Source organism: Thamnophis elegans, chromosome 6 (assembly GCF_009769535.1).
Source record: "Thamnophis elegans isolate rThaEle1 chromosome 6, rThaEle1.pri, whole genome shotgun sequence".
NCBI classification, from domain to species: Eukaryota; Metazoa; Chordata; class Lepidosauria; order Squamata; family Colubridae; genus Thamnophis; species Thamnophis elegans.
Genome location: NC_045546.1, coordinates 10,837,511 through 10,858,512, shown reverse-complemented (window position 1 = coordinate 10,858,512; position 21,002 = coordinate 10,837,511). Strand labels below are relative to the sequence as shown.

The window sequence follows — 21,002 nt, the reverse complement described above, 5'->3', positions numbered from 1 at the left end:
TTCTTCCATGCAAGATAGAAAGACTGAATTCCAGGGAGACAAGGAATGTGGCAACCGTGTTCAAAACATGGGAAAAAGATCATATGGCTGGGGTTTCTTCCCCCCCCCCCGCAACCGCTTCTAAAATACCTGGTGGCGATGGAGTCAACAGCTACAATGGCACTCTCTTTAAACATGTATTTTAAAGGTATTTAAAGGTAAAAGGTAAAGGTGTACCTGTGGATATTATTCAGCTAGTCATTACCGACTATAGCAGGGGTGAAATTCAGCAGGTTCTGACAGGTTCTGGAGAACCGGTAGCGGAAATTTTGAGTAGTTCACACAACCGGCAAATACCATCTCTGCCTGGCTCCGGGGTGGAGTTGGAATGGAGATTTTGCAGTATCCTTCCCCCAGGAGTGGGGAGGAAATGGGGATTTTGCAATATCCTTCCCCCAGGAGTGGGGAGGGAAGGGGGATTTTGCAATATCCTTCCCCCAGGAGTGGGGAGGGAAAGGGGATTTTGCAGTATCCTTCCCCTACCACGCCCACAGAACTGGTAGTAAAAAAAATGTGAATTTCACCACTGAACTATAGGGTAAATGGCATTTAAAGATGAATGGGGGAAAAAACCCCACATTGCTGTTGATGTGTCCTAAGAATCGAGGGTCAGAAGAGGACAGGGAACCCAACGAATAAATAAATAAATAAGCAACCAACGCATCCATCAGGGCCATTCCATTTTTCTACTCCTGACCCACTCAAGGCTGCAGCATTAACCCTGAATCAAGGTCAGCCAGGTGTTAAATTCCAGGTTGACAGTCCGCTGTTTATACAAGAGCCAGTGCTGATGGCTCAGTGGCATACATTGTTGGATTAAGGGGGCATGTTAATACCCACCACTTGACTCATCATGATGGCCAAATTAACTCTTAAATTCCCTGTTTCTTTTAGTGTTAGAGCAATAAGCACGAGTTGGAACCACTCCTGATTGGACGTCCTCTTGGTGTCTTGGACTACAACTCCCATTATCCGTAGACTGAATGATCGAGAAGCATGCCGATTAGCAATTATGGGAAGTGTTGCTTAATACTCTCGGGAAAAGTATCAAGCTGAGGAAGATTGGCTTAACGCTGTGTTGATGAGTGAGTGCCTTCAACGCAATCAGCCAACATAAGAGGCAATGTAGAAATATGACATTTAATGAACTCTGAACGAACTGATTTAAAAAGGTTTTAGGGAGGGAAATTACCAGCTATCCTTTCCTTTATTGATTTAACTGGTCCAGGGTTTAAAATGGTTTAGAACGCAAGGCTGCAAAGGGGAAGGCTCAGTCTGCCATCAAACCATTTTTCCGCCAGGTCATCTTTCTTTTGGCAACAAGCGGGTAATGCTAACTCCAAAGACTAATGAATGGATGACCTTGGGTTTTCCGAGACAACCTGCAGTTTTCACCCTGTTATGTGCATGCACCACATCCATCTCCTTGGCGGGCTGAAAATGGTTGGATCTCAACCCCGTCCCCGATGTAGAACACTTATGACGCAAAAAGAGAAGAGTTGTTGAGTTAGGCTATGAACGGGACCCAAATGACAGCAACAAAGTCCAATGAAAAGAGCTCCTTCACACTTGAGTCTGCTGATGGATCTCCACAAAAGGAATGTGAATCTGATGGTGATCCAGAGAGAAGTCCTCGATGCTTTCATAGTCACTCATGGCAATCTCAGAATCATCAAAACCACACCCCATTGAAACATCGGACGAGGATGCGTCCAGAGAATTGTGTAAAGCCAAGGGTTTCTTGGCCATGCTGTTGCCTGTATTTGGTCCCGGGCCAACGCCAAAAGTACTAAATTCGTTCCCAGTCTGAGACCCACCGTTGTCCATCTCGTTGGGGAACTGGTGAGGAGGGAGGTATTGGCTCGGGTGAAACTGCGGCCGCCTCTGGCAATCTGGGCTCAGTGTGCTGGCCATGGAGATTGGCTGGGAGGGCGGGAGGGCTTCATAGTGGTCTGGGTAATCCTCTGGGAGGGGAGGGGGCAATTGATCTTGGTTTAAAAACTCCTCCTCATGCGGTGGAGGGTAGTCACTATCAATATCGTAACCACCAAGGTAGTAATCCGTCTCCAGCTCCCTGGTGCTGCCGTGGTGAGCTGTGCTGCCATCGGCCGCCTCGTAGTGGGGCACCTCCTCAATGTCAGATAAACGCGCGCTCGGCATCCAGTCAGAAGTGTCCCAGTGATAAGCTGTAGAGGGAAGCAAACGCCACGTTAGGAAAAAGAAAAGAGAACACGGAGTCGTCTTTAAGGGAAATGCAACAAGTCCCACATGCATAGGAGACCTAATGCCAGGGGTGTCAAACTCGATTTCATCAAGGGTCGCATCAGGGTTGTGTTTGACCTGGGGGGCGGGGCATGGCTAGCTTGACATCACTTGTGTTGGGGGTGCCTGTGGTGGCCAGAGCTCTCTGCCAGCGAAAACGTGCTCCCAAGCTCTGTTTTCGGCTGTGACGGCCTCCTGGAACACTCTGCTAGGGAAATCGGAGCTCAGGAGGGCACGCGGCCCTCCCGAGCTCCGATTTCCCTAGCAGAGTGTTTCAGGAGGCCGTCACAGCCAAAAACAGAGCTTGGGAGCACGTTTTCGCTGGCAGAGAGCTCTGGGCCCTCCCGAGCTCCAATTTCCCTAGCAGAGTGTTCCAGGAGGCCGTCACAGCCGAAAACAGAGTTTGGGAGCACGTTTTCACTGGCAGAGAGCTCTGGGCCCTCCCGCGGCCCTCCCGAGCTCCGATTTCCCTAGCAGAGTGTTCCAGGAGGCCGTCACAGCCGAAAACAGAGCTTGGGAGCATGTTTTCGCTGGCAGAGAGCTCTGGGCCCTCCCGCGGCCCTCCCGAGCTCCGTTTTTGCTGGCAGAGGCACCATAGGCCAGTCCTTCCCAGTTTCCAGGATAGTCCCATGAGCCAGATATAAGCACTTTGTGGGCCAGATCTGGCCCGCGGGCCGCGAGTTTGACACCCCTGCCTTATGCAATGAAGTTGCTTAAGCAAATAATCAGCATGCATCTTAATTTTTTTTGGGGGGGGGGTGTTTTCTGTGAAACATCAGCCAAGCATGCTTTGGCCCAAGGGAGGAGAAGCGACCTCACGTCGCAGCAGTAAGTGACACAACGCCGCCATCTCTAAAGTAAGGGATTTTTTTTAAAACAAAAAAAATCAAAGCAAAGGAAGTGAGAAATCAAACTTTCTGAACGTCTAAAACTTCTCATGGAAATGCGGGCGATTTAGGTAGAAAAGTGGATAAAACAAGAGACATTAGAAAAGCCGACATGCTCTCGCAGTTGCGTTCGTTTCCAGGTTCTTGGGAAAAGGGGGAAAAAAATTACACAGGCACACGAAGTAACAGGCAGTAAAGTAAAATAATATTTTTTTTAAAAAAAAGGACTAGCAAAACCCTGAAAATCAAAGGAAAACCATTCCCGTGGTTTACTGCAGGAGCAAAACATATCTCGTAACATGCTGTAACATGCACAAACTAGATAAAAACATAATAGCCCAAGTCACTGAGGTCAATTAAAGTGTATTAGTAGCATTTGGAAGCTCCCATCAAGGCACCGTTGACGGCAAGCAGATGCAAATTCACCTCTGTTGCAGTTCTGTCCTTCATCCATACCAGAAACTGTTAAATATAAAGTGAAGAAGAAGAAAGAAGAAACACTGGAAATTCTCAAATCTGCAACCAGGGAGGTTAAAAACAGAGCATCGCAACACGCCTTTAACACCATGCTATATGTGCTTCTTTAATGCGTCTGATGTAAAATATGATTAGAAAGTACGTTTTAAGCCATGCTTCAATGAAAGGTTAAAAAACGTTATTCTGCTTTTCGCTTAATCAAACCTACGGAGGCACAGATGGAAGCAGCGTTTTACACCGATGGATAGAAATGGATGACTTTTAATTTATATCTGAAGCAGACATGCAAAAACTGACATTGGATTTAAGACAAAAAGTCAATGCACTTTTTTCTCTCTCTCTTTTTTTGTTTTAAAAAAAAAGACTGTGATGTATTTCTTTCTTGCTCACTGTGAAACAGGAAAACAAAATTAAGAATCTACCATGTTCAGGGCCGGTTCAAACAAATCTGGGCCCAAGTACGCTCAGATACCACGGTGAGGGGCACGGTATAACAACCTGAACAGAACAGAATAAAAAAGGCAGTCAATTGGGCCACCAGAACCACAGAGCACAGAACCCGTCTCTATCTTTCCACCTGGGAAAATGGGAAACTGGCTAAAGGGTTGTATGGTAGGGCAAAGAAAGCTTTGACTTTAAGTTCCCCCATTTCAAGTCATCTCCTTGGTAGAGCTCTTGTCTCTCAATCAGGAGGACGTGAGTTCGATCCTAGGTAGGGGCAGGTATTTCTCTCTCTGGGCAGAGTGAGAATATATCTGCTGAACAAAACTCCGTTCTGGGGACAGGAAGGTCATCGGGCCATTCAAACACTCTGCTAGCTCCAATCAGTTACCCAGACTCCACCCCACAAGGGATTATGGAGTCGTTAAAAGATGCGGGTGCTGATTTCAAGTCATCTCCTTAATCTTCTCACTTGGTACGGAGAAGATCAAAGCTAGGAAAATATTTGAGAATTGGAAGTGGGTTCTTCAGGAGGCCAAGGGTTACCGTGGGGGTATTGATGCAAAATTAATGGACAACCCGCTCTGGGTGGATGGATGCAGGATCTTCTGTTGAAACGATTTGGGACTGACACACCGATTTTCAGATGCCTTTTAAGGTCAAAACAATGGACAATTTGGCTGGTCAACCACAGAAGGGGCTTCAGAAACAGGGGCCTTGGAGGCCACAAGTTGTGTGTTCCCTGGCCGATAGGAATACGTGGTCTCCAAGCTTTCAAAGTTGACCTATTCCTATGATGGGGAATCTATGGCACGTGTGCCAGAAGTGGCATGCAGAGCCATTTCTCTGGGCATGTGAGCCGTCACTCTTTGCTCTTCTGGGTTCCGGTCTGCCGACCAGATGGTCTTCACATGGGTGTGTGTGCCAGAAACCGGAAGAGCTACGCGCCTCCCGGGAAAACGATCTTCTGGTTTCCGGCACACGCATGCGCTCCGGCCACCTAGTCTTCCTGTTTCTGGTGTGCATGTGTGTGCAAAGACCAGCTGGCCAGTGCGCATGCCAGAAACCGGAAGATCATGTTCCCGACGTGCGCATGCACACTGGGTGGCTGCTCTTCCGGTTTCTGGCACACACCCACGCTCCGTTTCGGCACTTGGTGTTGAAAAGGTTCGCCAACACTGACCTATTCCAAGGAACAATAAGAAATGGCAAAACCTTTTCAATACTGTATGGATTTATCTGAACTACAACTTACTCTGCAAACATTTAATATCCCGTGCTGCAGGAATGTTAAGTGTATTCTACTACCCAGCTATTAAGCTGTCATTAAAGGAACAGAAGACGTGACAGGTGAATAACAGACACTGAAAATTCAAGTGAGGAAAGTGATGTATCTAATAGGGTCCTGGTTATTCTGACGTTGCCTGCTTTTACACATAAACCCTAGAAACATGTTACAAACACACCAGGTTAATGTTGAGAAAGGATATACCGTATTTTTCAGAGTATAAGATGCTCCAAAGTATAAGATGCACCTAGCTTTTGGGGAGGAAAACAAGAAAAAAAAATCTACCTCTGCTTCTCAGCAATGTGCCTCCTTGCAGCAAACAGCCTGTTTTCAGTTTCAGTTTAGCCTGATTAGCACAAGAAGAAAAAAAATCTGCCTCTGTCTCTGCTTCCCGGCAATTTGCCTCCTTGCAACAATCAGCAAACAGCCTGTTTCAGTTTCGCCTGATTAGCACAAGGGAAAAAAAATCTGCCTCCCAGCAATTTGCCTCTTTGCAGCAAACAGCGTGTTTTAGTTTCAATTTCAGTACAGCCAGATTAGCACAAGCAGCTGATTGTCGGATGGTTTGGCCTCGTGATCATCAGCTGTTTCAGGCTGCAGGGATTGCCCTAGCATATTGCTGCCTCTGCACGCCCTGTTTTTAGCTTCCGCACGCCTTGTTTTTGGCCTCTGCGTATCCCTTTTTCCACCTGTGGCAGCGGAAATTGGAATGGGCGGAAATAGGTAATGGCAATGCCTGCAGCCTGAAACAGTTGATGGTCATGAGGCCGATCCAACTGACAATCAGCTTCTTGTGCTACTCAAGCTGTGCTGAAACCGAAACAGGGTGTTTGCTGTAAGGAGGCAAATTGCTGGGAGCCAGAAGTCAAACGGTGGGGACTAGCGGGTGGGCGGGACTACATTTGGTGTATAAGGCACACCCAAATATTTACCTTCTTTTAGGAGGAAAAGTGCGTCATACTCCGAAAAATACGGTAAGCCCTTCTCTCAAAAAGGCAAATCGCGTGATGGCTATGCAACAGATTAGTGAAACACAAGATCTCGGTGCAATCTGAACAGGTGGAGTTTGGGAGGCCTCATTATTTTTATGACGCATTTTGTAATGGCTTTAATTAACAGACGAGCAAAATTAACTTTGGATTCAACACAAAAGTCGACACACAAAGTTGTTGTTGTTGGGGTTTTGTCTTGTTTTTTTTTTTTTAAACAGGGCTGCTGTCAGGTTTTGCTTCATTCAAAAAAGCAGAACTTGGTTCATGTCGAAACTGGTACCAGAAAAGGGCTCCTTCCACATTTCTCCCAGGAGTAGAATTTTGACACTATTCTCTAATGTAAAGGTTAAGGTTTGCCCCGTCAAATCATTTTCGACTCTGTTAGGTGGGCAGGAGCTGGAGCCAGGAACGGGAGCTCACCCCGTCGTGCAGCGCTCGGGTCTCGAACCCGGTCTGTCAGCTTTCCGGGTGACCAGCTTGTCGTCTTATTCTCTATGGCAGTGGTTCCCAAACTTGGCAACTTTAAGACTTGTGGACTTCAACTCCCAGAATTCTCTGGAATTCTGGCTGGAGAATTCTGGAAGTTGAAGTCCACAAGTCTTAAAGTTGCCATGTTTGGGAACCACTGCTCTATGGCCACGCTTGAAATCGTGCAAGAAGAATGTAGCAAGTTCCACATGGCACGGTTGGGTGGCTATTGTGGATGAGTTGCAAATAGTGCGGTAAGTGTTGAAAACTTGCAAGGTCATAGCAGGACTTTATTTTGGGGGGGAAGAGGAAGGAGAGTGGAAGCAACTCTGCAGGGTTGGGTTGGATAAAGGTGATTTTCCCAAGCATTTCCTGAACACACTGTATGTTTTATGGCGATAAGATAAACTAAGCGAGCAGAAGGAAGAGACGTTCTCTCCTACCAGGAGTTGCAGCTCAGGTAGCACTGTGTCTGAACCGGCCCTGACTATACAAAAACGAAACAAAAGCACATACTCAAAACGTTCTCTTGACCAGGTGCAAGGAGCTATTGCGTGTCACTCGTTGCAGTGTGGTTCTTTCCAACCTGGTACTCTCTAGATGTGTAGGAAGGGTAATTATTATTATTATTTTTAGTTTGAGGCCATGCCAACGCGGACTTTGGAGAGTTTTAGAGGCTCACACCATCTGAAAGATGCCAGGTTGGGCAAGGCAGGGTTATTTATTTTTTTACACAACACAGCAGAACTCCACTAACCTCTTAACTTGCCGGCTCTGCAAGATACAACAACTCACTTTCCCTTCCTGGATTGAAGCAACAATCCCACCAGTAAGATCATTTCTGAATGGAATATATTCAGCTCTTTGGTTACTTTGGATACTTCCAAGGACTGTAAAGCTTTTCACGTCAATGCCACTAAAGTGTTCTGTCCTGCGAGGTGGCGCAGTGGGTAGAGTGCACTACTGCAGGCCACTTTAGCTGACTGCTAGTTCAGCAGTTCAGCGGTTCAAATCTCACCGGCTCAGGGTTGACTCAGCCTTCCATCCTTCCGAGGTGGGTAAAATGAGGACCCAGATTGTGGGGCCAATATGCTGACTCTGTAAACCGCTTAGAGAGGGCTGAAAGCCCTATGAAGCGGTATATAAGTCTAACTGCTATTGCTATTGTTGGCAGAGGTGGGTTCCTATCGGTTCAGACTGTTTCGGCCGAGTAGGTAGCAACTTGGCCGCCCAGCCTCCGAATCAATTCTATTGGTACACCCACGTTACACCTATCCTCTGCGAGCTGCAGTGGCTACCCATTAGTCTCCGGACTCGCTTCAAGGTGCTAGTCGTTACTTATAAAGCCCTACATGGCATCGGACCTGGGTACCTGAGAGACCGCCTCCTGCCAATTACCTCCCATAGACCGATCAGATCGCACAGACTAGGCCTCCTCCGGATACCATCTGCCAGCCAATGTCGGCTGGCGACTCCCCTTCTCTGTTGCAGCTCCAGCCCTCTGGAACGAGCTCCCCGTGGAGATCCGGACTCTTACTACTCTCCCGGACTTCCGCAAAGCCACTAAGATCTGGCTGCTCCGGCAGGCTGGGGGGGGGGCTGTTGAAATAACCAGCCCCACGGTAACTATGAATGTTGTGTATTTTAAATGGTTGTTTTTGTCTATTTGTCTATTTACCCCCTTCCCTTGTTTATTGTAAGCTGCCCGGACTCCTTCGGGAGTGGGCGGCATACAAGACCAATAAAATACAAATACAAATATTGGCGGCAAAGCAAATTTTCCACTACTGTGCATGCGTGCATCAAGCGTCCATGTGCCCAAAGTGCACCCACGCCCGAAGCTCATCCATGAGTGAACTGGCAGTAAAAGAATCTGGACCCATCTCTGCTATCAGCTCCCGGCCCCTCCAGCAGCCGAATCAGAGGAGGATGCCGTGCGGGAGTCAGGGCCAGCATCAAGGCAACCTGAAAGCTCTGAGGGGGAAGCGGGAATGGAGCTGTCAAGAGACAGAGACAGAGATGGAGCCTGGGCCATCCATCCGCTCACAGATGGAGAGTCCAAAGCCCTCAGGTCTGGGGGTGGCTGATGAGGAAGAGGAGGAACAGCTGGGTCCAGTGCCTGACGTACGGATGCGCAGAAGGCAGAGGAGAGGAGAGCAGTGGAAATCCGTGGGCCAGTCCTTGGGAAGGAAAAGACACCACTGCTAGCAAAGCCCCACCCTAGTTCTGGGGATAAAAGGCAGGGGGCACAGATGAATAAGTGTGGCAGACAGCTATTCATCACCATGCCGAACAGATTTGTTAGCCTGCTGTGTGTGTGAGAGAGAGACATTTGCCAGGGCTGCTGGCACTCCTAATAAAGGAACCATTGATTTAACGACAGAAGTTTTGTCGTGTTTGGGAGCCGGGCCAGAACATAAAGTCATTCCAAACAATAGCCTTTTCTGGAAGCATCTGGATAGAGATTTGCCAATTATTTTTCAGGTTGACTAATACGGGAGATGTTTGGAATCGCAGTTCCCACATTCCCTGATTCTGGTGATGACGGTTAAGAATTTACACTTTCCAAATATTAAGGGAGGAACCAGGCTGGAAAAGGTTGCTCTTAAGTTTCAGATCAAGATATTCCCATGCTTTCAAATATTGCACGACAGAAATTTATTTACTCCCTTACTTCATTTTTTTTCCAGACTTATTTTTATGTGTACCTTCGAGACTGCCTACTGCCACATACCTCCCAGTAGCCAGTAAGATCCCACAGATTGGGCCTTCTTCAGATGCCGTCAGCCAGACAGTGTCGGCTGGCGGGCTCTCGGAGGAGAGCCTTCTCTGTGGCTGCTCCAACTCTTTGGAATCAGCTACCCCCAGAGATCCAGACCGTACCCACTCTCATGGCCTTCAGGAAAGCTGTAAAAACATGGCTGTTCCGGCAGGCCTGGGGCTGTTGACCTTACTGTTGAGGTCCAGCCCCGATTAGAATGAATGTATGTGGTGTTGCGATTTTAAACCGTTTTTTTTTCTCGTTATGTGTTTGTTATGTGTCTTTTCCCCCCCTCTTTTTTGTAAGCCGCCTGGAGTCCTTCGGGATTGGGCAGCATATAAATTTTATAAATAAATAAATAAATGTGCGTTCAACTAAAAATGGTGAAAGAGAAAATAAAGCGGGCAGGTTTTATAGACAATAGCTTTTTTTTATAAATCTGGTTAACTAGATCAGCTCAGTGGGTTTTATAAGATTTTATGTCTACAATTTTGCACTACCATCTTTCCCTGGAAATAAGACAGGGTCTTATTTTCTTTTGATCCCCCAAAATAAGTGTTTGGCCTTATTTTCAGGGAGGTCTCATTATTTTTGAGGTGCAGGAGGCGGCGAGCGTGGTCACCTCATGGCAGCTGCCGTGTTGCACTATTTTCGGGGAGGGCTTATTTTCAGGGAGGTCTTATTATTTTTGAGGCGCAGGAGGCAGTGAGGTGGTCACCTCATGGCTGCTGCTGTGTGGCAGGTCACTCATTTTGCGGTGGCCATTAACATCACAGAAGGGGTGCGGTGGCTAGGGTTGCAGGAACAGCCGTTAGGTAAGGACGTGTGGGGTGCACGGGGCATGTTGCCCCCTCCCCCACATACATCCTCAACCCGTGTTGTTTGTGTGGCAAGCAACTAGAGGAAATTGCAGGGACGGCTGCACATACATTTAAATATTTTGGGGGAGGACTTATTTTTGGGAGAGGGTTTATTTTAGCACATGCACTCAAAAGCTCGATTGGGCTTATTATCCAGGGAGGTCTTATTTTGGGGGAAACAGGATATCTTCAATCTACCTGTTGTTGTGGCCCAGCAGGAGCCGTTGGAGCTGCAAACAGACTCCGCCAGCAAGGGACCTTATGAGTCGGCTCTAGAAGAGGTGGAGGACCCTGGACAGGGTTCCGACTCCAAGCAGGGCGCAGAGAGGCTGGTTGGCCACCAGGAGGCGCCTGAGGCATGGAGCAGCGGTGAGAGCCGAAGGGAGTGTGCTCCTGACGTCATGCCTTGGAGTAGTGATGAGAAGACAAGGGAGGTGGTCCTGGATGCCCGGCAATGCCAGGCAGATCGACGTAGAGAGCAGCTACGCAGTTACAAACGATAATTGGACCCAGGTGATTGTAATTAGGCTCCTCTCAAGATTGTATTTAAAGAGAGACTGGGAGGAGCCTGGTTTTGCAGGATTCAACGTCATTCCTAACGCTGGGGAAGCTGTTATTTGTTGAAGTCTGAGTTGCTGCCAAGGTTCTTATCTGTTTGTTATGCTTGGCTTTCAGCCACCGAGGTTTTGGTTTCTTGCTAATAAAGTGCTGTGAAATTCCAGTTAAGCTTGTCTCGGCATTCGTTACTGGACGGAGGAGGGGGTCAGAACACCTGTTGATCCATTCATTTATACTTATGTCACTATTTTGCTGATTTCTCTCTCCTTTCACCTTCTTGCCCTGACCACTCATTGTAATAAAGTTCTGTTCTGCAATTAGGAAGCAAAGATGCAGAAAGAATAGGCAAAGTGGGATCTATAAAATCATAGGGTTGGAAAGGATCATTTTACACCATCAAGGCAACCCTTGCTCAATGCATGAACTGAAATCAAAGCATCCCCGAAACCTATCTGGCTATCAATCCTCCGTTTGATCATTACCAATGATAAAGAGCAAACGTGGGTATTTTACAGCTGGGGGGGGGGCATATCCAGTCCTTTGGCTGTCCGTATACAACTGTAGGAGATGACCAAGCAGAGTCCAATGGAGAAGGGGGTCAAACGCGTCATCAATCCTGAGTCCTCTTGTGCCCACAAGACATCTAAGTCCTGGCCAGTGGTGCAATTCAGCCCGTTTTATCTGGTTCGGGCGAACCGGTCGCAGCGGCGGTGGGAGGCTCCGCCCACCTGCCCGGACGTCATCATTCTGGTTTTGACACTCTGCGCATGCATGCAAGGCGCTGAGCATGTGCGGAGGTGGTGTGTTCACTCATATTTGCGCACCGGTAGCGAAGGAAGTGAATTTCATCCCTGGTCTTGCCCACCTTGAATTTTATTGTCTCTTATCTGCTGCCAATTTGCTTTGACTGTTAGTAGTTCAGATTTTTGTAGAGAGCTTTAGCTTTCAATAAACCTACATGTTCATTTGAACTGCCTGGACTCCTGATTTCCCATACCTGATACTGGTTCGCATGAGGTCAAATGTAAATAAGCGTACACCATGCACGCAATACAGCTGTGTTGCTTTTATTTTGGAGGTGACTCCTAGCTATTTTTCAATTCACCTAAGTGCGTCTGTGCGGGCCTATACACCTCACAGTAATCAGAACCATAAATTCACTGCATTTTATATAGCAATAAAATTAACATTGAGTAGAATTGAGTTCTACCTATCGGTTTGGCCCCATAGAGAATGAATGAATTTGACATGGAGTCTACTATGCCCTTGATTGTCTATAACAGGGTCTCTAGCCTTGGCAACCTTAAGACCTGTGAACTTCAACTCCCAGAATTCCTCAGCCATGCTGAGCTCATCTTATCTTGTGATGTAACGGTGGGCACCAATATCTCAGTATGTCATCATTTAATAATCAAAGGGGATTAGGTATGGTTAACAAAGCCAAATGAAAGGAATTAGGAGGGAATAAGCCTAAAATCCGAAGAAGTGAGATTGAATGAGGAAGGGAAATGGGTAAACAGTAACCAGAGGTTAAGTTAGATCAGGAATGGGTCTAGGGTAGAAGCAAAGAGCCCATCACCGGTTGGAAGAAAAGACTGTTCTGGCAGACTGAAGTTAGTTTGCAAACTATTCTAATTTTGTTCAAGGGAAAAAGCTCAAGAAAAGAAAGATTTGGAGTTGAAATGAAGACACAGCTTTGGGAATGAGCGAGGAACCACAAAGGAGACAAGACAAAGAATACAACAAAGAGCACTCGAGACTCAAAATCCCCCGGCCCTCATTTAGAGAGGAATTTAAGCTTTGGCCTTGAGAAAGGAAAGGAGAAAGAGGAAACGATCCTCAATTTTTGAGAAAGGAGAAATTGTGTGAGATTTGGGCCAGCTTTGCATTGACCTTGTTGCCCTTAAAAAATGGGCACCGAAGGGGTTGAACACGCTTTCCAGATTCTGTTAATAGAACCTACAACAGGGGTGACAAACACAAGGCCTGTTGTTCTGACCTAGGCTCCCCCCAAAAGCACAAGGCAGAGTCCTGGTCCTGGCAAACAGTCTTTCAAAGGAGTATTTATGACTACAGACCTCATCTATCTTGGAAAGCTGCCATGTAAATATTTTCCAAACGCAGTGCTGTGCAAGGAAAGACTGGGCAAAGAGTCTCTGAGATTCACGAACAGATCTTCACACTCCTGAAATGAATCTAACGACCAAACAAACGAATTGTTTCCTGCAAAAGCCCACTTCCCTTTTGCTCTTCCTTTAGAGAGAGAAATATCTGCTTCTACCTAGGATTGAACTCACAGCCTCCTGATTATGGTCAGGTCAGCCTGGGGAATTCTGGGAGTTGAAGTTCACATAACTCAGGAGTCAGCAAACTGCAGCTCTGGAGCCTCATGTGGCTCTTTCCACCCTCTGCTGCGGGTCCGTCACTGGTCGGTGCCACAATTTTGAGAGGAGCTTCCCGGGGGGGGGGGGTGGAAGAGAAGCACAGTGCACCAGGAAAAGACTCTATGGCAAGGGGAGGGTTTCCCAGTTGTCTCCGCAATTGATAGGGCTTTCGGTTATGACAGGTAGAGGAAAAAGTACGTTGAGCTAGGAGCAGACTCTATGGAGGGGGAACTGAACTTCCGGTCAGCTCCAGAATTGAATAGGGGGCTTCTGGTTAGGACCTTTGTGGCTCCCGGTGTTTTCTGTGGGAAATGGGTCCAAATGGCTCTTTGAGTGTTTAAGTTTGCTGACCCCCGACATAACTTAAAGTAGCCAAAATTGAGAAACACTGATAGATCAGTGTGTTAAACTAAGGCCTCTGTCCAGATACTGTTCTTAAATATCGCTGTAAAGGGGGGGGGGGAGTCTACCAGTTAGGGTGAACTGGTAGCTCCGACGATCAGATGGGCTCCCCCCCCCCGATCCCTGCGTTTCAGTGACCTATATCTTCTCAGCTGATTCAAACTCAGCTGTGTTATTCCCCAGCAGTAACACAAAAGGTTACATTTTCTTAAAACTGCGCCTGTGCAATCACTGAACCAGTTTTTTAACTGGTAGGATCCCGCCACTGCCTGTAAGCAAAGAATAACTGTAAACGTATGTTTCCCTATCTTTGACGGAGCTCCTTTGTATTCAGTTAGTAAAATTTGGTTCAGTTTTGAAGGAAATCACTTGTTTGGGAACTCTCTTCCCTCCCCAGACAAAGCTGATTAAAGACAAAACCTTCAATTCTCTAAATCCTGCAATCCAGAGTAAGAAAAAGCATGGCAATTTGTTTTGGTTGCTATCTTCCAAAATCTTCCCTCTTTGGGAAAGAATTGTTTGCAGAGTCCTGGCTAGTCAGAGTGAGTTAATAAAGTTCTGCTGTGATCTTTTTGTACAGAGGAACAAAACCAGACAAACAATTGACAAACAATAGACAACAGTGCAGGAGGGAAAGGTCATATATATATATATATACACAAACATACATACATATACAGCATATATATTTAAAATATTAAATACCTTCGTTTTCTATTGTGTCAACTACATTGTTGACAAGTTGTATGACAGTCACAATGGAAGCTTGCGGGAGGAGGAAAGCAGAAATAAAGGAAGGACAGTCTCCAGTTAGTATTTATGTATTATTTCACACAGAGGTTATCAAGGACGACACAATCTCAGATTAGCCGTGAGACCAACTACGGAAGGGTAGACGGTTACAAATGAATTATGCAATGATTTGAGAGCATTTCAACATCTGGTAATTTCACACACACACACCCTTGTATGCGGTTTTCCCCACCCCGCACAACAGGGCAGCAAATGGGGGAAAAAACACTGAAAAATGTAATGAGATAGAATAGAATAGAGTTGGAAGGGGCCTTGGAGGTCTTCTAGCCCAGTGGTCTCCAACCTTGGCAACTTTAAGACTTGTGGACTTCAACTCCCAGAGTTCCTCAGCCAGCAAATCTAGCTGAGGAACTCTGGGAGTTGAAGTCCACAGGTCTTAAAGTTGCCAAGGTTGGAGACCACTGTTCTAGCCCAACCCCCTGCTTAGGCAGGAAACCCTACACCACTTCAGACAAATGCTTATCCAACATCTTAAAAACTTCCAGTGTTGGAGCATTTACAACTTCTGGAGGCAAGTTGTTCCACTGATTAATTGTTCTCACTGTCAGGAAATTTCTCCTTAGTTCTAGGTTGCTTCTCTCCTTGATTAGTTTCCACCCATTGCTTCTTGTCCTGCCCTCAGGTGCTTTGGAGAATAGCTTGACTCCCTCTTCTTTGTGGCAACCCCTGAGATATCGGAACATTGCTATAATGTCACCCCTAGCCCTTCTTTTCATTAAACTAGACATATCCAATTCCAGCAACTGTTCTTTATATGTTTTAGCCTCCAGTCCCCCAATCATCCTTGTTGTTCTTCTCTGCACTCTTTCTAGAGTCTCCACATCTTTTCTACATTGTGGCGACCAAAACTGAATGCAATACTCCAAGTGTGGCCTTACCAAGGCCTTATAAAGTGGTATCAACCCTTCACGTGATCTTGATTCTATCCTTCTGTTGATGCAGCCTAGAACTGTGTTGGCCTTTTTGGCAGCTGCTGTACACTGCTGGCTTCTATTTAAATGGCTGCCCACTAGGACTCCAAGATCCCTCTCACAGTTACTACTATTGAGCAAGGTACCACTAGTTCATAAGTTCAACCTAGAAGATTCAATGAATCTGAAGACGTCCCCTAGTTGAACAATGATATGTCTGCACGAAAACAACCGAGTTCAGAGAGAGCAAAGGACGCCACAATTCAATGAATCTACCTGAAACTCATCTCTAAATGGCAATTGCTTAAAAAACCCCTTAAGATTAAATGCTGCCTTTGAAGTGCCTCTTATCTTTCAGGAAGCCAGAATAATTCCAGGTGGGGTTTTAAAAGTCTTTGGCTAAATCCCCTCTCCCACCCCCTCAAATAGGATTACTTGCTTCTAAATGAACACAAAGCCTTGGTGGGGAATTACAAATTCTGCTTGGGAAACATTTAAAGACAGGTAGAAGGGTAGATTAAACATTGTTCATTAAATAGCTTCTGTTTAAAGGCTACTTATTCCTTAATTATTATTTTTACATCCCTTTAAGACATCAATGTTGGGTTTATCAGCTGTGTCAAAAGAGAGACCTTCACATTAGCAGCAATCACAGTACAGTCAGGAGACTTAATGTTAGAATAAGACTTATTATAATAAGAGGTGGTATTCAGCTAGTTCTGACAGGTTCTGGATAACCGGTAGCGGAAATTTTGAGTAGTTCGGAGAAATGGCAAATTGGCTGGCCCCGCCCACTGCTGCTCAGCTGATCTTCCTTTGTTGCCCTGAAGAGGAACCCAGGGCTGGTAAGCAGGCTAGTGGGGTGGGGCGGGAATGGGGATTTTGCAGCATCCTTCCCCTGCCATGCCCACAAAGCCACATCACGCCCACAAAGCCACGCCTACAGAACTGGTAGTAAAAAAAAATTGAATCCCACCACTGACTTCCTTGTAGATTATTTGGTTTATCTAGCTGGGAAATATTTATTTGGATGAGTATTTATTCCAGGATCACCCAACAGATTTCATTATCAAGTGTGGCTTGAATCGTTAACTCAAAAGCAACAATTATTGGAATAAAGCTTTTTTATAATATGGGAAGTGGGCAAGAAGGGGGAGAAACCAGAGTCTGCATTCCCTGCGTCGGATGAGGAGAGTACATCTTTTTCCTTCTGTCCTGGCCACTTTTTACAGAGGCACGGTTGAGAGCGTTTTAACAAATTGCACCCCTGTTTGGTTTGGTGGCTGAAGTGCCTCAGATAGAAAGCCCCTACAGAGAGTGGTGAGGACAGCGGAGAAGATTATAAGAAGCTCGCTTCCTGTCAGTCAGGATGCTGCTTATAAGCGTTATGTGCTTAAAGCTCAAAGCATTGTTAGAGACCCCACACATCCACTTCACAGTCTGTTTTTGTTGCTCCCCTCTGGGAAGACGTTTCAGGATATTTTTAGCAGGACTAGCAGATTCTGTAACAGCTTTCATCCGTCTAGTAAACTCGCAAGATTTGTTTCTCTTGCCATGTACATGTATACATCCAAACCAGGGGTAGGTTCCGGCTTCTGCTACTGCCGGTTCACTCAGTGATGCCCTTTGGGTGCATGCATGCTTCATGAATGCAATGTGTACATGCACAGTAGTAAAAATGCTTCTGTGCATGCGCAGAAGCAAAAAACAAGATGGAATGCTGTTACCTTCCTACCAAAGGTGGTCCTATTTTTCTACTTGCACTTTTACATGCTTTCGAACTGCTAGGTTGGCAGAAGTTGGGACAAGTATGTACTAGTTGTTCCTGACTCTAGGGGGCGGTGCTCATCTCCGTTTCAAAGCCAAAGAGCCACAGCTGTCCGAAGACGTCTCTGTGTCGCCGGCATGACTAAATGCCGAAGGAACACGGGACGCTGTTACCTTCCCACCAAAAGTGGTTCCTATTTTTCTACTTGCATTTTTTATGTGCTTTCGAACTGCTAGGTTGGCAGAAGCTGGGACAAGTAACGGGAGCTCACTCCGTTATGTGGTGCTAGGGATTCGAACTACTAAACTGCCAAACTTTCTGATCAACAAGCTCAGCGTCTTAGACACTGAGCCATGACAGCCACTGAGCCATACTACGCATGCCAACATCTAACGTTTAATCATTTCTAATCTCATGTAAGAAATCTCACGTGGTATTTGGCTGAAGCTTTTGCAACACTCATGATAGTTCAGCAATCTTGGAGTAAAGTAACTCAAAGTGACTCAAGAGTTAGCTAAAACTTGCTTAACTGAGTTTAATGAGATGATTTTTCAATTTTTTAGGTTAGGGTAGATGGGTTTATACCTGAGCCATTGTACTTGCCTCCAGAAATGTTGATTCTGTTAGGCATCTTCCGTCCTATTCACAAATCCCTCTGTGGAGGTTACCCCTTAATTGGAAAACATTATTTTGCCAATACTATATTAAACTGTGTTTGGAAGAGTAAATATCTACCCCATCATTGTCTGTATCATAGCAACAGGATGAGTTATTCTTTGTTCAATGATCTTGTGTGGCTTTGGAGAATAGAAACATCAACGCAGGCCTTGTTACAGAGTTTATATTCTTTTCCTAGAAATTTTATCTACAATGTCAAATGCAAATGTCAAATGTCAAGAGCCAAGGTGGCGCAGTGGTTAGGGTGCAGTACTGCAGCCACTTCAGCTGACTGCTAGTTCTGCAGCTCGGCGGTTCAAATCTCACCGGCTCAGGTTGACTCAGCCTTCCATCCTTCCGAGGTGGGTAAAATGAGGACCCGGATTGTTGTTGGGGGCAATATGCTGACTCTGTAAACCGCTTAGAGAGGGCTGAAAGCTCTATGAAGCGGTATATAAGTCTAACTGCTATTGCTATTGCATTCCTACCCCGTAGGTGGGAATATTCTTTGCAGAGCTTTAAGCTTAGCATAAAGCTCATTACAGGTAGTCCTTAACTTAAAACCGTTATTTTAGCGACTGTTCCAAGTTACAAATGCGCTGAAAAATGGTCGTTTTTCACACGACCGTTCCAGCAACTCCACCATCACGGGATCAAAATTCAGACTCCGGGCAAACGGGTTCATACTTATGACCGCTGCGTTGCCCACCAAGGTCACGTGATTCCCCTTTTGCGACCGTCTCACAAGCCAAGTCAAATGAGGGAAGCCCGATTTGCTTAACCACCAGGTTGCTGACTTAACAACTGCAGTGATTCACTTAACAGCGAGGGGCAAGAAAGAAAGGTCGCAAAACGGGGCAGAACTCACTTCACAAATGTCTCGCTTAGCTACGGAAATTTTGGGCTCTGTTGTGTCGTATGCGGAGGACTACCCGTAACAGTTAAGAGTTGACTGCCGTGTTCTGACTACCTGTAGAAATTAACTGCGTAGCACCAATATTATGTAGTAATCACACCATGCTGTTGAACACGTCACCCAGGAGAGAAAAGATTTGCTCGAATCCTAGTACCCGCGACCTCTTCGGTGATAATATCAAAATTATTTCAAGCAGATGGGACGCAGGAGAGGGGCTGCTGGGGGTTTGTAGGGATTCGGGAGAACCCCTAGCTAAGATTCTGTGCAGTTTGGAGAACCCCCAAATCCCACTCCTGGCTCGCCCTGCCCATCCCTCCCCTCCCCAGAGTCCCCACGCGGCCCGTTTTGGATGCAGGTAAGTGCAGGGCGCATGTGGCTGAAAAACGGGCCTACCGGAAGTTCGGGAAACCTAGGAACAGGTCCATTTCCAGCCTTCAGAGGGTGTCCGGAGCTTGGGGAGGCCGTTTTCGCCCTCCCGGAGGCTCGAGAAAAGCCTCCAGAGTCCGGGGGAGGGCAAAAATGCCCCCCACGCCATGGTGCAGGAGACCGACTAGGCCACGCCCACCGTGGCCATGCTCACGCAGCAACCAGTCAGAGAACCCCTTGCTAAAATTTTTGAAGCCCACCCCTGGATGGGAGGATAAAACTATTTACATTCTTACCATTATCATCACCGGAATCCGACTGGTAGGAGCTGAGGGACTGAACTTCTGAATTGCTGCCTTTATTGCTTCCCGACAAACAGGTTACTTCTTCCATATCGTCAAGTTCTTTGCCTAGACACGCGAGAAAGAAGAGAGAACGGGTTGTGTGGATATAGAGACCTGGGTTTTAGAGCGCATGACAATTAATGAGACTTATTTCTTCAGAAATTGGTCATCACATTACTGGTAGTCCTCAACTTAGGATTAATTGCGTAGCCCAGTGGTGGTGATTCTTTTCGGTATCAAGTGCTTTGCACTCGCGTGCTCATCAGGGCCCCAATCAGGAAGAGGAGCTGCCTAGGGGGCATGCGCACGCCGGAAAATGAACTTCTGGTTTCCGGTGCATTGGCCAGCTAGTCTTCTGGTTACCGTCACATGCCAGTGGTGGGTTTTGGATTCTGTTCCAACCTGTACAGTTGGAACGGGCCCAGCGTCACCCACATGGATGCGCGCAGCACGTGCATGCGTCATACCTGCCATCGACGCCTCCGCGATGCTCCAGCTGCTCGGCGGAGCGTTGTGCAGGCGCTGTACGCACCATACACATGCACGAAAGCGCTGAAGGCTTTAAAGGACAGGTAAGGAGCTTGGGTGGGCCGTCCAGAGCACCGTACCGGAATGGTATCCAGTGCTCCGGGCAGGCTCTGGTACGCCCCTACCGGGGTGTACCACCTGCAACCCACACCTGGCGCATGCCAATCAGCTGGTCGGCCTGCATGCTACTGTTGGAAAACAGAAGACCAGCTCTTCCAGTTTCTGGCACACCGCACGGACAAAGGCCAATTGATCATCACACATGCATGCACGCCAGAAATCCAGAAGAGGAATGAGCGACGCCACGTGGGCCAGGCGACATGGGTCCTTGTGACCCAGGTTTGCCATCATGGGCGTAGCGTGGCAAGAAAGGTTGTAAAATGGGGCAAAACTCACTTAACCTACGTCTCATTTAGCAACAGAAATTTGGGGCTCCATGTGTGGGGGTAAATCTAGAACTGCAATTCTTTCGCTTTCTTTTCACTTCTGAGCATCAACTTCTAAGACATCTTGTAAGTGTTAAATTTTACTCTCAGTGAAACGGTAAAGGTTCCCCTCGCATATATGTGCCAGTCGTTCCTGACTCTAGGGGGCGGTGCTCATCTCCGTTTCAAAGCCAAAGAGCCAGTGCTGTCCGAAGATGTCTCCGTGGTCATGTGGTCGGCATGACTAAATGCCAATGGTGCACGGAATGCTGTTATCTTCCCACCAAAGGTGGTTCCTATTTTTCTACTTGCATTTTTACATGCTTTCGAACTGCTAGGTTGGCAGAAGCTGGGACAAGTAATGGGAGCTCACTCCGTTACGTGGCGCTAGGGATTCGAACCACCGACCTTTCTGATCGACAAGCTCAGCGTCTTAGCCATTGAGCCCCTTGGTC

At 46.8% G+C, this 21,002-nt stretch overlaps 1 protein-coding gene across 1 annotated transcript in view; it reads right to left on the bottom strand.

Annotated features, from left to right (window-relative positions):
* Nucleotides 1-537: 537 nt before the first annotated feature.
* Nucleotides 538-21,002, bottom strand: part of FAT3 (FAT atypical cadherin 3) — a 417,794-nt gene continuing 397,329 nt past the window's right edge. The window contains 4 exon segments of the mRNA XM_032219713.1: nucleotides 538-2,225; nucleotides 3,615-3,650; nucleotides 14,525-14,584; nucleotides 19,547-19,660. Of these exon segments, the coding sequence (XP_032075604.1) occupies nucleotides 1,603-2,225; nucleotides 3,615-3,650; nucleotides 14,525-14,584; nucleotides 19,547-19,660 (833 nt within the window). The 3' untranslated portion in view covers nucleotides 538-1,602.